The 17,659-nt window shown below is 37.5% G+C and overlaps 1 protein-coding gene across 5 annotated transcripts in view; it reads right to left on the reverse strand.

Annotated features, from left to right (window-relative positions):
• Positions 1–5,599: 5,599 nt before the first annotated feature.
• Positions 5,600–17,659, reverse strand: part of LOC119082059 (serine-rich adhesin for platelets) — a 43,536-nt gene continuing 31,476 nt past the window's right edge. For 3 of the 5 annotated variants that reach the window (XM_037191392.1, XM_037191390.1, XM_037191391.1), the window contains 6 exons: positions 14,738–15,442; positions 11,508–11,802; positions 11,199–11,447; positions 10,875–11,132; positions 10,282–10,814; positions 5,600–10,217 (listed from right to left, as the gene is read on the reverse strand). In XM_037191392.1, the coding sequence (XP_037047287.1) occupies positions 8,338–10,217; positions 10,282–10,814; positions 10,875–11,132; positions 11,199–11,447; positions 11,508–11,802; positions 14,738–15,442 (3,920 nt within the window). In that variant the 3' untranslated portion in view covers positions 5,600–8,337. The remainder of the gene's footprint in view (positions 10,218–10,281; positions 10,815–10,874; positions 11,133–11,198; positions 11,448–11,507; positions 11,803–14,737; positions 15,443–17,659) is intronic. The other 2 variants (XM_037191394.1, XM_037191393.1) reach the window with 1 other exon arrangement.

The raw sequence follows: 17,659 nt of genomic DNA on the forward strand, positions 1-17,659 counted from the left end.
ACAGAAAGAAATTAAGTTTGAACCACACTGAGTAAATTATCACAGGCCGATGTCTATGAAGTTGCGAGATTCCGCCGTTGAATTTTCGAGTGGCGCAGTCATTCACTATGTGATTTGTAGTTTGGACCACATCGCGATCGCAATCACAATAAGGTGAGTCGGTCAAGCCCCATTTATGCAGCATACTTGCGCAGCGACCGTGGCCCGTCCTGATAAGGTTCCGTCGGATCCTGGATGAGTTGTTTGTTACGTACGTCCTCCTCATTCCAAGAATCCCTCCACTTATCCGATACGTCGTAGGCAAAATTTTCGAGACCAAAGAACGGTTCTTTCCAAATCGGTTTCCTAGATTTCAGTCTTGGAATGATTGGGGCGACAGCCAGGTCTTCGTGAATCGGAAGCGAAGTGTTTTGGGATATTTTTGACCATTCACGTGCTAGAGCTGCTTCACGGCGGATGTTTGAGTGGGCGATGTTTGCGAGAACGGGGAGCCATGGTAATGGCGTCAACTTTAGAGTGCCAGTGACTGTGCGTAACGTGGTGTTTAGCTGGACGTCTACCTTGTCGACGTGCGTACTGCGTAGCCAGACTGGACTGCAGAATTCAGCTGTTGAGTAGACAAGAGCCAGAGCTGCTGTTCGAAGCGTGTTGCCGTTGCTGCCCCATGTAGATCCAGCCAATTTCTGGATTAAGTTATTTCGAGATTTGAGCTTTTGACCCATTTTTTCCAGGTGATTTTAATAATTGACGTGAACGTTTTTGTGCATAAAACTGTAGAAAATACTTAGTTTAAATGAAGTAAAAGTTTTGCCGTTCTGGGGAAAACTCTATTTTCATTTAATGGATTTTTGTTATAATATCTCGAATGGAAGTTTTTCTTTCTAGTTTGAGTTAGGCTCTACAGCTGATTTTAAATCTGAGCTGTGAACCGTTTTTCTGTTTCCAGGTTTTTCAATATCGACATCCCTGATTTCATTGTAATTCAGCATATGGTTGATATTTTGAGCTGTAACTTTTAAGTAATTTTTCCGATTTTGCTCAACGTTCAACATGCTCTACCACCTCACTTCTCAGGTATGTTTCCTATAGCTTTCGTCGACAAGAGCGATTATAGAGTTCATTGAGAAGAACAAACTTTCCAAATGAACATATTTTCTAGATTATCATCCTGAGGTGCTACAGCTGGGAATACACTGAGCGAAATTTCCTACGTGCTATGCGTATATCATTCGTTCCCCCTGTTAAAAAGTGTGGTAAGGTAGTTATACAGCCGGCTCGAATATAATACGTGCGAGAAGTATTTCTCTTCCACAAAGATTTAAAAATATGAATTTTAGCAGCTATTGGTAACAAATGGCTCTAGGACAAAATAACTCCGGACAAAATAATTACGGACAAAATAACCCGGACAAAATAATTACGGACAAAATAACCCGGACAAAATAACTCCCAGACAAAATATCCCCCGCAGAGTGTATGATGACTTGCAAGAGGGGATGCTCTTCCGCCCCTCGACCCCGCTTTTTTATTTTTCCTCATTCTTCACGGCCTGCGGCGCTGACACTTATGTCAAAATCATGATAGTCTTCGCACTTAGGATTTTCTACTAATGTGTATCGACTGAATTCCAGTAAAATCTAGTAACAATTATAGTCGATCTGAATTCGATCGATATACTCAATACACTCGATAAAAGTCCATATACTCGTAAAAAGTCGATAAATACTCGACATACTCCAATACAGTCCAGATATCCTATAATATAGTCAAGATATACTCGAATATTGTCGATGTCCTAGAATATTGTCGATGTCATCGAATATAGTCAATGTCTTCGAATATTGTCGATGTCGTCGAATATTGAAAGTCCAGATATACTCGAATATAGTAGATATACACTCGAATATAGTCGAGATATACTTGAATATAGTCGAGATATCCTCAAATATAGTCGAGATATCCTCGAATATAGTAGAGATATATTCAAACATAGTCGAGATATACTCGAATATAGACGATATACTTGATTACAGTCGATGTCATCTAATATAATCGATGTCCTCGAATATAGTAGGTTTCCTCGAATATAGTCGACGTCCTCGCATATAGTTGATGTCATCGAATATAGTCGATGTATTTGTTTTCTTATAATAGTCCGACTACTCATACATATCCGGAGATTGAATTCGATGAATTCGATTCGATGAATTTTACACATACGCAGTATTGTCTGAAGTTTCTTTTTCTGGGTGTAGGGTTGAAAGTATAAAGGAATGTTCCTATTTCAGTAAGTTTTTGAAGGAACAGCATTCCTGAGTTCAAATGAAGAAGAATGCCGAACATTTCCTCCACATCACTACCTGTAAAATTATAGGATTTTGAGGACTGTCAAATGTTTTTTGTTCCTTTTTGGATTTTTGGGATTGTTGATGAAGTTTCTTAAAATAAAACGATTTTTTTCTAGTAAATCTAGTAAATCTAGTTTTCTAGTAGATCTAGTAAAATTTGTCACTCCTAGCGATTATTCATAAATTTCAAAACACTTTTTCAGCTATGTCATCACAATTAAATCTTTAATATATCCAAAAATACGAACTATTCAATTATGACGGCAGCAGTGATAAGGCGTTGAGGGATTCTTTTGAAAAACAGCCTACCGAAATCGGGCGTGTTTTCTAGTGGAACTTTTTATAGGTACCTAGAAAGGACTTCGACCCTAGAAGCCAAAACCACTCTCAAACAAATTCTTCGAAGCTTTTATGGCTGGTGAAAGGTGATTGAAAGCCGAAAATTTGCAGGCACTTAAACATTTCAACTTCTCATATTTCATCGCATATGCATCCAAACCCCATAAGACCCATTTGGCCCAAAAGCACATAAAATTACCTTTCAAATGATACCCCACACCACCATGTACGGCTCGTGTAACTGGAGAAATATTGGTAAGAAAAGTGCAAGTTTTCGGTTGAAAACTTCAACTGCACATATGTCAGTGTGGATTAATTTTAAAACCAATGAGTCTCTATTCGGCTCAATAGTACATGTGATTACCTTTCTAATGACACCCCACAAGACCATGTACGGCTCGTGTACCCGGAGAAATTTTGGTAAGAAAAGTGCAAGTTTTCGGTTTTTGATCACCTTTCACCAGTCACAAAAGCTTCGAAGAATTTTTTTGAAAGTGGTTTTGGATTCTAGGGTCGAAGTCCTTTCTAGTCACGTATAAAAAAGTCCACTGGAAAATGCGTCCGATTTCGGTAGGCTGTTTTTCAAAAGAATCCCTCGTTACGTAATTTATGATTGATCCCGATATCATACATTTTGGACATGCATCCAGCACCTTTAAGGGAAATTAATTCTTAGAAAATTTTAAATGTGACAGACGATTTTCTCATTTTTGTTATTTCTAACTTTTGTAACTTGTGTTACGTGCGTGAATCGTTCCTTTTTAATCGATTGGATTACAAAACTTTAGGATACGGTAAGAAAGCGATATTTCATCGCGGTCGAATTTTAGAGTAAAAGCACTTTTCGAAATGTTTATGTTCGTGTTAGGACCTTTTGGCCAATAAGTAATTAATTTTTTACTCGACGGATTTTAGTCACATAAAATGCCATCGTGTAGCACATGAACTCAGGACTCTAGAACAGTAATAAGTTTTTCAACAAGCCCTGCATCAGCTTGGAGATAAGAGCCTTAAAAGAGGATATGATGAAACGATAGCAAATGTTTTTTGAAACCCTTATCTTCAACAAAACATATGGCCAGAGTCCTGAGGTCATGTATTGCACGATGGCATTTAATTTGACTAAAATCCTTCGAGTAAAAAATTAATTACTTTTCTGTTGACATTGGTTTTGTTGCAGCGACATCTTTCAGTGAAATAGTGAATCGTTCTCTATCGGTAGAGTAGAGGAAAAAGAGTTGATGCCGTAATACCTCTACTGCTTTTTTGACGAAGTAGTAGGAGATTACTACTGCGAAAATCGGTAAAATGAAAATTGGCTACATGGTCGACCACTTCTTCTTCTTCTTCTTTTTCAGCCTGTTTCTATCCACTGCTGGATGTAGGCCTCGTCAACTTCTTTCCATTTCGTACGATCCATTGCCATTTGCTGCCAGTTTGTACCTGCAATATTCTTAATTCCGTTTGTCCATCTCTCTGGTGGTCTACCTATAGCTCGTCTTTTATATGGTCGCCAGTTCATGATCTTTTTGGTCCAACGTTCGTCTGTCCTTCTTGCAATATGTCCCGCCCAGCTCCATTTCAGAGATGCTATTCTTTCCATGACATCAATGACCCTGGTTTGTTGTCGAATCCATTGATTCGTCATTCTGTCTCTGAGTGTTATTCCCAGCATACTCCGTTCCATGGCTCTTTGTGTCACTCTCAATTTATCTTCGGATGCTTTTGTTAAAGTTAACGTTTCCGCTCCATAAGTGAGCACTGGAAGGACACAAGTTTCGAAAACTTTGCGTTTCAGACTATTATTCATTTTGCTTTTGAAAATTAGTCTGAGTTTTCCGAACGCTGCCCATGCAAGACCAATCCTACGTCTTATTTCTGCAGTTTGGTTGTCCAGACCTAACTTCAGTTTATGTCCTAGATATACATAGCTGTCGACTCGTTCAATGACAGTGTCACCAATTTTGATTTCTCTATCGTCCCCGATGTTGGTCATGACTTTTGTTTTCAATAAGTTCATCTTGAGGCCAACTTTGCTCGCCTCTTCACTTAACTGTTGTAGCATAAGCTGAGCCTGACCTAGATTCGCTGCTATCGGTACAATGTCATCAGCGAAGCGGAGATTGCTCAGGTACTCTCCATTTATCTTTATTCCCATTTTACTCCAGTTTAACTTCCTAAAAATGCTCTGCAGAATCGCCGTGAATAATTTCGGTGAAATGGTGTCACCCTGCCTTACACCTCGGCCAATTCTGAATTTCTCCGTGCTCTTATGAAGTTTTATACATGAAGTAGCATTTTTGTATACATTTTTGTGGTCGACCACTGAAGCAGTTGAAGTAGTAATCTCCTACTACTCCTACAATTACTACTATTGGAGAATAATGATGGGATAATTAAAACAATTGGAATTCAGTGAGTTTAACTTATTATATTTTTTTAATCTTAAATTTACATAGTAATGTATTTCATTCATGACATAAAATCCCAAAATAAAAAGAGAAATTGAAAAAACTAATTAAAAAAGAAAAGAAAAGAAAAGCCGACCTTCACAATTGGAAGCGGTAAAAATATTGTAAAAACAACTAAACGAAAAACAAAAACAAAACCTTGACTTTATAAAAGGAAACAGATTTCATTTAAATTGCAATTACATAACTTATAATTCACTTCATTTTGTTTATAAATTATTAACTAATGCATTATTTCACAAAATAAATAACCAATTCATTTAATAGGCTGTCTATTACATTTTATTTAAATAGTTTTTATAATAGGTTTTCTTTCTTTCTTTTTATGAATTAATGTTGCGGTTATAATAAGGTTTTTCTTCTTTTTTTTAAATGGCAGTCTTGTGAATAAGGAATCCCACATCAAAGTTGTATAGTTCACTTTTTGTTTTTATTTATTTCTTCTATTTTAATTTAACTTTATTCATGTTTTGCGCATGACTTTGCGTGTTGTTTCATTTTACTTTTTTATTTCCTTCTGTGTGTTTGTTTTCTTTCTTCAATATATAATATAATTTTTCTTATCTATAGTTTTCTTGTGGTACATACACTCTCTGTATTTTACGTCTAAATTGAAATTATAAATATAAAAAATGTGTAACTTTAGTTTTTAATAGTTAATTTTTCTTACATTTTTGTTTTCTTTATTATTTAACTCTTTTCTTTACCTTCTCTTTCTTCGTTCATTTTAGTTGTGTGTATATTCATCCTATGGAATATACAAAATATTCCAGAAAATATTTTTCTTTTAATTTAAAATTCTTTTTATTTAAAGACAGAAAATAGAATTTAATTTTTTTTTTTTTTTTAAATTAGCTAAATAGAATTTGTTTTAATATGCCCCACCGTTTGCGTAAACACATTCTCTTAAAACAAAAAACACGAAAATTAAACTGGTTTATAGTCTGAGTGATCAGTGATTTTAAAAGCAAAATATTTAAAACAAAAAATAAAACAACAAAACAACGACTCTCTCTATCTTGATCACAAAAAAAAATATATAATATAAAATATAAAAAATTTGGGCTACAAGTAACACTAATAGTTGTATTGATTGAGTTAATACAGTAGATCAGGACCTACTTTTGAGAACAAATTTCTGTAAATTATCCGAAATACAATGATTAAATAATTTCGGTGTGCCGATCTAGCAACAGCTGGCTTTGTATTAGCTGGTGAACATTGTTTACTTTGCGTCTACTTTGCTAGGAGTTGCGGGAATCGTTAATAATTTGAAAAGTGGCTCATCATTAACAATGGGTAGAATCTCGCATTAAAAAAAAAATAAACTTCCGAAGATTGTTCTGATCAGTAAATGGATAATATGAACGTTTTAAGTCTGAATTTTTAAAGACGGCAAGTCCAAAAGAATTTAATGTTCTACTCTTTTCCGGTATTATTTTACGTAAAACTTTCTTTACATTGGTTACATAAGGTACATAAGGTTACACTATTTACCCTGTAAATATGAATAAGTTTCGTCACAAGAAAACAATAAGAAATACAGCTTAGTTAGCATAAAAATAACAATAAACCATTTTGACCACTTTTGACTATTCCTGACCTAGACATGGCACATTTGCCACATTACTTGGATGGAAGTTCGATTTTCATTTTTTTTTTAAATGTGTCATTGTACCAATCGTACAAATTATTAACGATTCCTGCCACTCCCAGCAAAATAAACGCAAAGTAAACAATGTTCACCAGCTGATACAAAATCAGCTGTTGCTAGATCAGCACATCGAAATTGATTGATCATTTACTCGATTTTTTTTGAATATTTATCGAAATCGATGAAATGAAGAAAATTCGAAGAAAATGATTTCACAATGATTTCACGAAAGCTGTCACTCTCGTAGGCCCTACATTCGAATATAAGATTTAGTGTCGACGAAAATCTTGTAGATATCACTAGTCAACGTATTTAACGCTATCCACATATTCCACAAGAGCGGTGCCTACGTTTAGGAATTTAATTCTTAAAAATTCCTGAAAATTCTGAAATTTATGGAATTTTTACGAATTTTAAGGAAATAAATTTCCAAAAATATGCCTAGCAAGAGCAATATTTGAATAGTACTCGATGATTTAGCATTGCATCGACTGTAAATTTTTGCTCGAAATGGGTCTTCCAGTCAGAGTAATCCTGACAATTAACAAAATCAAAAAATTCTTAGCTTACGCTCCTCCAAAAATAAAAATAAAAATCAAGGAAAATGTTGCAATTTAATCATATATGATGGGTAAATAACTGGGCATTCATAGGAACGTTAATTACTCAAATCAATTAAACAATTAGTAAATGGACGCAGATGTACGCTTGGTATTAATGTTACGCATTAAAATATTCACAAGCGGCTTTGATACATGGAAAATGAACCATCTACAACATCCGGTCTCACTGGTATCGACGGCTAGTCAGCTGTTATGATTTATGAAAACAGTACGCCTTGAGCAATATAGTACAATGGAGACAACCGTCACGAAACGACTATTCTTGTCGATGCGGAATGGGGGAGGTTGGGGATTTGTGTTTATCGGTGAGGTTTCGTTGATCGGGCAGATAAGATCGAATTGATTTCTTTTGCACTGAATTCAATGCGGAAGCCCTACCCCGTATAAATTTGCAGAGTTTTAGTCATAGCTGTTATCTGAAGTTATGCCCATTGTGAAATTCAAACTTCTGTCAAATGAAATCAAAATTTTATTGACTTTCTGAACACAAGATATCGCCTGAAATGGATAACGGAACGATGATAACAACAAGCCCTCAGGCGCAACAGACGATGAAATTAATAATAGAAATTGCCCATTAAATACAAAAATCTCCAGTGAACAGAAAAAAAAATGTGAAAAACAAAAAAAAACAAAAAAAGTTTGTGTTCAAAAACCCAACACTTATCCGATGCTAGCCAATAGAAAGAAGTATATAACGAAAAGAGGGGTGCAATTATTTACAGTAAATTGAAAAAAAAAATTAAAACCAAAACAGAAGGTGCGCCTTCAGTAGAATTGCCTTTGTAATTCCTTGTATTCCCTGTGTTCGCAATCAGCATCATCCATCAATGTGATGCAAGAAAAATATGTAAAACAAACCAAATAGTTTTCCCCATGTCTGGCTGGCTGCACGCAGCCAATTACTGTGAGTTATGAGTATTCGTTTCTGCACGTTCACCACACTTCGCAAAATCAATTTGTGCATATGTAAAGCTTGGCTGTTCCATCTGAACATTATTCGCGTTCGGGCTCGGACTAGTCGAATCGTCCGAGTTGGATTTCGATGACTGCTGTGAATCGGTGGCATTCGTTGCAACGCCAATGTCTACCTTCAGTTTAGTGGACGATTTGTTTCCGTCGGTTGCTGGCAGATCCAGACTTGCATAGTGCAGTCCTCGCTCCGAGCTGACCGATGGCGGTCGTGATGTTTTCGTCGCACAAGTGCTACTGTTCGAATCGGCCTCGGAAAACGATTGCGGTCGATGGACTTGCATTGGAGATGGACTTTGACATTTGCTGCCGCATAATGTTGACGACGATGACGACGTGGACGTTGAGGAAGACGTTGATGTAGTGGGTAGGCGATCACAATTGACGGAATTGGGTCGCGTTAATGAGGCTGAGGCGGTTGATGATTTCGAAATCTTTTCACTATTGACGGAATTCGGTCGAGTGGTTGCTACTCGGCCCGCTTGGGCTTGATATGAAATATTTGTATCACTCCGGATGTGTAACATTTCGTAGTTATGACTAGAAGTCGCTCGTTCCGATAGTTGTCGACTGAAGGCCGACTGTCTGGAAATTACTGGGTCGGTAGGACTGATTCGCATTCGCATCAGCATTTCATCGGTGTTCGACGGTATCGGTTTGAATCCTTTCGATGCGTCCAAACTGTTGGTTCCGATCGTAACCGGAACGGATTTTTTCGTTGCGTTTGGTACTGTTTGTTGTTGAGCCGGAGCTGATAGCTTACGGGGTGCAGCAGGATTCATGACTGTATAGTCTCCTTCCGTCGATGAATTTACAACACTGGTGGTTCGGGACAGTGGTCTTCTTTCTGTGCGCGTATTTGTTAATTCCGAGTTGTGTTTCGAATGATTGACAAAATTTGTTGAGGTGATCGTTGCTTTCGATGAACTGTTACTGCTACCACCGTCCCCTACTCCTCCTCCTCCAAGCGTCATATCTGCATAGTCATTGCTCAAAACGTCCACCTGCGGACGAATCAGGCATGTTGAGGTATCCATTGGCACATCTGTGGTTAAAACTTTAATGTTTTTTGTAAATGACATTGTTGCTGGCTGCTCTTCTTCTTCTTCGGATAAGCGAAGAGTTCCAGTTGTCCCATCAACGAGGCACTTTCGAGGTAAATTATTCTCATCGATTGAGGCTTGACTACTTGGACTAAACGGAAACATGGCTGGATGTGATCCGGACGGCGTTACAATACCGCTATCCTTCGAATCGCATCGCGTTGCTGTTGATGTTAGTGGAATATTACTCTTTTTCCTTAATTGGATATCGATTGGCAGTGAGCTGAGTCTTGGTTCAATTTTGAGTGCGGCTGCATTGTACAATTGAGGCCGGCCGGCATTCATGTAAATGTATTCGTCAGACACGGGTTTTTCGGAAATGTTGTTGTTGTTATTGTTGTTGTTGTTGTTAATTCCGCCGGCAGTGGTGCTGGATGGTTTGTTCCAAAACATTTCCATGTAGCCTTCGGGGGCGCTTAAAGTTTTCGGCAATTCAATGTCCATGACACGTTGATGGTTCATTGTGTGAGTGGTGGGACTCATGTTCAGGTAGTCATCCATAGAGCCTCTGGGTGATTGGGCCACGGGTTGGCTTTGTTGGCTCGACATTGACATGTCCATGTAATTGTTGTTTCGGTTCACCGATCCCATTGTCTTTGGAGATTTGATTGGAGACGTGGACATGCTAAGCAGAGTTTTGAAACTGCCTTTATTGCTGCCAGAGCCGACAGGTTTCATATCGAGGTAACTGTAGTCTTGACGCGCGCCTATCACAAATTGAAACGCGCATCAGAAAATCATTTCGAATTCCAAACAAATCGGTTCTCTTACCTGGAAACATCGGTTCGTATTCGTTGATGGCCGGTTTCATTTCGACGTAGCCACTGGGCTTTGACGATGGCAACAGATCAAGTCCATCATACTTTCTGACGGTTGGAACTAGCATCGGCAACGACATTTTCTTGGTGGCGTTATTTTGAGGTTTCTGCGTTGACAGTAGAGACTGCGTTTGTGGCGGTGTTTGTGTAGGGGGTGCAAAATCGATCTCCATTAAATCGTCCATTGGCATCGACGCAGGACCTTTGTTTATCAGAATCGGAGCACTGGATGATTTGTTTGACTTGTATACGTTGTTGTTGGTTAAATTGGCTGCGTCGTGTTGCGTCAGACTTGACAATGGAGCTGTTTGAGGTGCCGTTCCGCGATATAAATCGGAACGAGCCACTTTAGCCTTTGAGCCCACTGAAAATGCCCGCGCTCGAGCACTGTGCTCGGAAGTGAGTAAATCGACGCGAAGCTTTCGCTTGTTGTGCTCCAATCTACTACCAACGGAGTATGCACGAAGAGGACGTTCGGAGAGTAGGCTGAAAAAAAAAGATTTTGTTATGAAGACACAGCGAACCGCAAATTCGATTTCAGTTTACCTTGTGTCCTCCTCGTCGGGTGTAAATCGAGAAACAACTTTTTCCAATTGATACTCGGCGAACCGAAGGTCTGTTGACGGGGTTCCCGATGTTATACTGCACGACGATGCAGCTGAACTCATTCCGTCCACAGGTCTCCGTGACTGTTCCATATCGACATAATGTTCGGCTTGGTCTGTGTCAACGTAGCACCCATTTTCTGTATCTTCAGCAAGGCTTGAAGCACGACTATGCGCTCCGGAACTGTTTGTGTATAAGCTGAACGGGGGAAAATCAACATTTTTTACCTATCGAAACCAATGGTATCGGAAGAAATCAATTTACCTTCGACCACCCAAATCAACACCAGGAGACATCACCATATATCCCTGATGGTCCGGCGAGCTTCCACAAGGACTATACATGTCATAGTTCAAAGGAGGCGCCGGACTTCCCTTACGAATAATTTGGCTAATTGGCAATGACAACGAACCATTTCGTTTTGTGATATCTGGTGACGTTCGTTTGTTGTTATCACCGTAGAAAAAGTCATCGGGGTTTTCTTCGGGAATCACTGAACCGGTTGATCGTTGACTGAAAGTTGTAATAATGATTAGAACCGGAACGGCGCTTCAATGAAAAATTGAATTTTACTTGTAAAACTTCCAATTGCCCCCTTCATCCGGAGTAATTGGATTGCTCAGTCCATCAGTTTCATCGATGCTCAGCGATGATCCATCACTTTCCGAACATCCAGCCGACGGACTGAGTGGAGTGCCATGAATGGGTGGACTGTGACTGTGTCGATTCGTGTACATTGAATGCGGACGATTAGCCAATGGTATTGAACGAGGCGGGGGCATGGAAGTATTTTGTTGATTCGAATGGATAGTATCGCTAATTGTACGATTTCTTGTCGGTAAACTGTCACACCTCTCTCTACCGATGCCTAGATTTAGATATAAGACAACATAATGCAATTGTGGTTGTTTCAAATTGATTTTTGGGTTTAATTATTTGGAAAAAATTCGTTTAAAAATCATTTAGAGTAAAAATATTGAAAATTAAAGCGAAAAATAATTAGCTGAGTTGCAATTCGTGTTTGTGTAATACAATTAGATTCATTTAAGCATGCAACGGAGATTCACTGCCTTAACAAAAATTATATCAATTCATTCATGTCATGTTAATGCAACCGATAAAAAAAATAAAATTTTCGTCTTAACGTTGTTCTTTGACCCTATCCAGAGATCAAACGCAACTAATATTACCGAACACCTACGGGATGTTATCACAAAAATAATTTTCAAATAAAATTTCGCTGAAATTTCAATACAAAAATTAACGCAAATTTCTCGGTGTTTTCGGCTATGTCGTCAAGTCCTATTGACTGTGAACCCAAATCCAATTCAGTTGTTCCATGAAATCATTAACTTGAAGGTAAATTTCACAGAAATGAATCACTTTGAAAGACTAGTCAATGTACCCTTTGCAAATTTGTAGCCTACAATTAGGCGGGAAATATTTTTTTGATAATTTTTCTGAACCAAAATCTTTTCTTTTAAGTAAAACCACGCAAAAATTTGTTACTTTTAAAGGAAAAACTGGTTTGTGAGTCATAACGCATACTTGCAGAAACCTGTGCAGATAACGTAGATTTACACAATCTGCAATGGTTTCTCCGAGTGGGGTAAGTTATGACTCACAAACCAGTTTTTCCTTTAAAAGCAACACATTTTTGCGTGGTTTAATTGATATACTTTTTCAAAAAAAAGAAGATTTTGGTTCAGAGAAGTCATACAAAAAACAAATATTTTTCCGCCTGGATGTAGCTTAAAAATTTGAAAAAGGTGCATTCCTCTTAAGAGTTGTGGACACTACATTTAGAGTCTACATTAAGGCGTTTCATATTATATTATCGATGATTAGTGTCTTTTCACCAGTGTCAGTATGTCAGTATGACCAGTTCTGAGAAAAATCAGTTTTCCTGAATTTGCAGAAACGGCTGAATTTTCTCAAAGATGGTCAAAAATCAAATTTATTCTCTTCTAAAAGCTAACACATTTGTGGCGGCTATTGCGGTCTTACATTTTTGAAAGACAATTTTTATAAAAAGATATCATCAAAAATCCAGTACTTAAAAGTGACTTTTCAACAAAGCGTCCATTCCTCTTAAAAGGCATCGATGCTTTACTGAAAAGCATGCACTTGGGCATTTTTTTAATTTTAGTTTACTTTTGATGATATCTTTCCACCAGAATCTTTTTTCAAAAATATAGGACCGCAATAGCGATCACGGCTTTCAACAGAAAACAGATTTGGCTGTTGCAGTTTGATCAGCTCTGAGAAACAACCAAAAATAATTTTATTTAAGGCTAACACATTCGTGGTAGTTATTGCGGTCGTACATTTTTCAAAAACGATTCTGATGAAAATTTATCATCGAAAATGGAATACGAGACTCTCCAATGTAGGCTACAATTTTAGCTAAGCATCGACGCCTCTTAACACGTAAGCTAACATTCTCCTTATTTTAAACGTTAGAAGCTTCTTGGTTCCTGATGTCTTTCCAAAATGGTGTGTACAACCGATGAACCAATGAACGATGAAGTAAGATTATGGATCTTTAACGTTACAGTGGGGTTTTTTTAGCTCTGAACATATTGGAGATTCTTTAGTGTTTTGAAAGTCATCGATGTTCCTAGTAAACTATGTGTTTCCAGGCTACAATATTTTGGCGCAAAATTTGAAAAAGCCTTAGAGAATTCAAATTTTGCGCCAACACATCATTTTAAAACTGGAAATCACTTAATTGACTGGGAAAATCGATGACTTTTAAACCTCTGATAAATCTAAAATTGTGTTTTCTTAAGGTGCAGAAACTGTAAGTAACATTTCTATTTCTATTTTCTAAAGAACACTTGCTTTCGGGTAGCTCTAGCAACATTCCCGACAAATAACCGAGCTAAAGTGTAGTTCTATCAATAATGGCTCATGAACTTGTCACCAAAATTATAATGAGAAACAAGTGACGTCTTTATATACGGATTGTAGTAGGTACAGACTACACTCTATACGGCTTGAAAATATGTCTGTGCCGAGTAATGCCCGCGTACACGTGACTTTCTCGTGCTCAATGTTGAGCGAATATTTACTAAGAAAATTTGTTTTTGTCGACCTGCAACAATTGAATTTAACTTTGTTTCAGCTGTTTTCGTTCACATTCACATAGAATTACTGATCATTGTGCGCGCGTGTGTATGTATTGTTGATTATACGATCATACCAGCTGAATGAGAACAGCTGAAACCAGTTGAAATCAGTTTCGGTAGGTCTTCATCTCCGATTGTAAATAAAAGAACCGATGAAAATGACGAAGGCGTTAAAGTATATTAACAACACAGGTCCTTTACAACAGCGGGACAGAAATAATGTCTGTACTACGGCTGCTGCGAAGTCTTCCATACTGTTGATTACTTATGCCGACAGTACCCAGGGCGAGTTGGTGTTAGACGACACCAAGCTTATCGCATCAAAGATACATTTCAATTTGACGATTCAAGTTTTCTAATAATTTTCAAAAAGACATCTGTATGTCCTAATCGTTCACTTCCGCCGGGATGACACATTATAGTTGTGTAGCATATTGATTGACTGCCGTTAAAATAGTGAAGAGGCATAAACGAGGTGAGATGTTAAGTTTTTGGTTAAAAGTCACAGACGAGCATGAGTGCAGTTTATTGTCAGTGACCACAAATTAGTAGAAAACGAATGACAATTTATTAAGAGAATGAAAGAGGTAGTGAGGTTAGAACATAACATAAAGTAAGAAGGTAAGAACCAAAAATGCAAAACCAAAAAAACAAAAATGATGAAATACATACTCCTCACGCAATTGTTGCCTGATCGACCTCTTTGCAATGCTAATGACAGACCACCTACATAAGAGGACTGAATGAATCCACCCATGAACATTTTATTATTGAAAATATTTTTTAAAGCAGGCGATTTGTCATTGTGACCACCGTACGGGTCAATGGTATTGTAGAACGTGACCGAATGTATAGCTCCGCTATTTATTTCGTCATTTTTCAGACTGTTTTCCGCCGTAGTCGTCATCAGAGTTGGTATGTTCGGATGATTGTCTTGATTCTCAGTTACAGTGCAAGTACACATGGCTCTGCTATTATCGACAAGAGCCGTTTCATTGAGAACATTGTTCTGATGGGATGAGATGGACATGGAGGACTGCGATTTTATGTTATGGATGTGATTATTGTTTTGATGGTGGTCATTGGTCAATTTATTGCTTTTCGAACAAATGCTGTCCCGTGACGATCTGGGTGATGGGTTCGAATTTAATGAGTTCAGTTGGATAGCAGTCTCTTCGGTTAGTGGTAGTGATCGTGTACGTTGATGTATGGGTTGGATAGTGAAACACGTCGGTCCCAACGCTCCTTTGCTCACACTATTATTGTTTGTGTAATTTGGCACGGCGGGCAAAATATTCGACGAACTACCAAGAGTCTGTGTAGTCGTTGCAATGGGTAATGACAAAGCCCGATGATGACTAACTGATGGTGCAACAACTGCGAAAATAATTTTTAAATAAATCCAAAAATTTGTGAAGAAGGAAAGTCGTTTGTTTTAGTGTGTGTGTGTGTGACGTGATAGGTCGTTGAGTTAAGTGGATTAGATGATGGAAAGGCGATCAATGAATCCAGTGTTATTCATAGCATGTTTCTTAATCTTAATAAGGCCTTGTCAGGTGAATTACAATTTTAGCTTCAAATGTTTATGTTCAATAAAGCGAGCGAAAATGAATTATAAAAATATGAAGCCACACAGCCACATGCAGATATAGTTATGTAAATGCAAAACCATTTTCCTTCCTACTCTGTATTTATGATGTGAAAAAACGAGCACACCAATCGGTCCTTAACTTTCAATGGAAAATCTGTCAACCATATTTCTATTTACAGCTGTCCCCTCCAAGGACTATTTGAAAGTTTTCCTTTATTCCTTTCTTATTTACATCTTGGGATTCAGAATTGGCATGCAATTATGTCCTTATATCAAAGTCAGCATAGCGTCAACGGAGAAACGAATATCATTACAATAAATTGTTGGATTAACAAAGTAAAGTGAAAAATGTATTTACAGCGAAATCTTATTTCTTTTACCTCCTCAACCTTTTACCAATTTTTTTTTTAATTTGAATAAACTCATTTGGGTGGGAACAATCCATATTAATGATTCTCATCGCTTGATTCAGGGATGATTAATATGTGGTTTATCGATTCGGAATAAATCGTTTAAAATTCGCTAAGTTTAAAATTATTTAACAATTCTTAGCGAATTCTAAAGATTTTTGACTTTTTTAGTCAGACTTGTTAACTTACAATTGTCATCTTAAAAGTTTCACACCTATGCACCTGTCGTACTCTTAAAGTGACATCGGTTCAGTTAGAGATCATAAATTACGTAACGTCTTTGCAGTGCTGTCATTAAAATTGAAACTTAAATAACTCGAGAAATACACGGCACGCGAAGTTAAAACGATGTTCTATCCACCATTTGTGAGTATAACATAGTTTTGAAATCGCAGGCTTCGTACATCTCGAGTTATTTAAGATTTAATTTTGATGACAGCACTGCAAAAGCGTTACGTAATTTCCGAATGATCCTTTAAGGATATTTGCGGAGAAAACGTGGAACTTTGAATATAGAACAACCGAATGAATAACTTTTGATTTTTTACCCAAAAATATTTACAAACTTCAAAACCGACAATCACCCGCCTTTTTTACACTTTAACCACCATCAATGGAATCATGGTTTTCTGTTTGATTTTTTTTTTTCTCAAATAAGGTTCATGGTTACCACAAGAGTTCCCTCAAATATTTCAATCGCCACAAATACAATCTTTTTGGTCATTTTGTTGACATCATCAGGAGTTTTATCGACTTTCAAATTTCGCCCTACTTCCCATAATTAGTTTTGTGACGATTGCCCGAATGTTTGAGCTAAAAATTATATTATCAAGAACTGAAACAAATCGGAGCGAACTCGCAATTACCTTTGAGTTTATCAATACTCAAAATTGAATATCTAAATCAATTATAGTTATAGGTAGTGAAATTTCAGTGATGAATTCTCTTGAAAAAAAAGACGGCCGAAATTGGACTCATCTTCCAGCGAATTTTTTTTTTGTATGTGCCTAGATAGGTATTGGTCCCTAGACGCCAAATCTACTTTCAAAAAAATTCTTCTAAGCTTGTGTTTCTAGTGAGAGGTTACCAAAAATCGAAAACATAAACTTATCTTACAGAAATTTATCCAGTTACACGAACCGTACAGGGTCGTGTGGGTGTCATTAGAAAGGTAATTACCAAGTACTTTTGGGTAGATTGGGTCTTGTTGGGTTTAAAATTCATCCACACTGAGTTATGAGCAGTTGAAAGCATGGATAAAAAATAGATAACTTCGGCGAACTTCTAACGGTTCCCGTGCATCCGAAAAGAAACAGAAACGCCTTGTACGACCTTGTAGGAACTTGTACGTTTCGTGGCCTATGAGAAATTTCCCTAAGAAAAGTACATGTTTTCGGTTTTTGGTCACCTCTCACTAGCCATACAAGCTTAGAAGAATTTTTTGAAAGTAGTTTTGGCTTATAGGGGCAATACCTATCTAGGGACCAATACCTATCTAGGCACATTTCCAAAAATCCACTAGAAAATGGGTCCGATTTCGGCAGGCTGTTTTTCAAAAGAATCCCTCAGTAGGAATTTGATTCAGCTGATCCA

This window comes from Bradysia coprophila, unplaced genomic scaffold (genome assembly GCF_014529535.1).
Source record: "Bradysia coprophila strain Holo2 unplaced genomic scaffold, BU_Bcop_v1 contig_373, whole genome shotgun sequence".
NCBI classification, from domain to species: Eukaryota; Metazoa; Arthropoda; class Insecta; order Diptera; family Sciaridae; genus Bradysia; species Bradysia coprophila.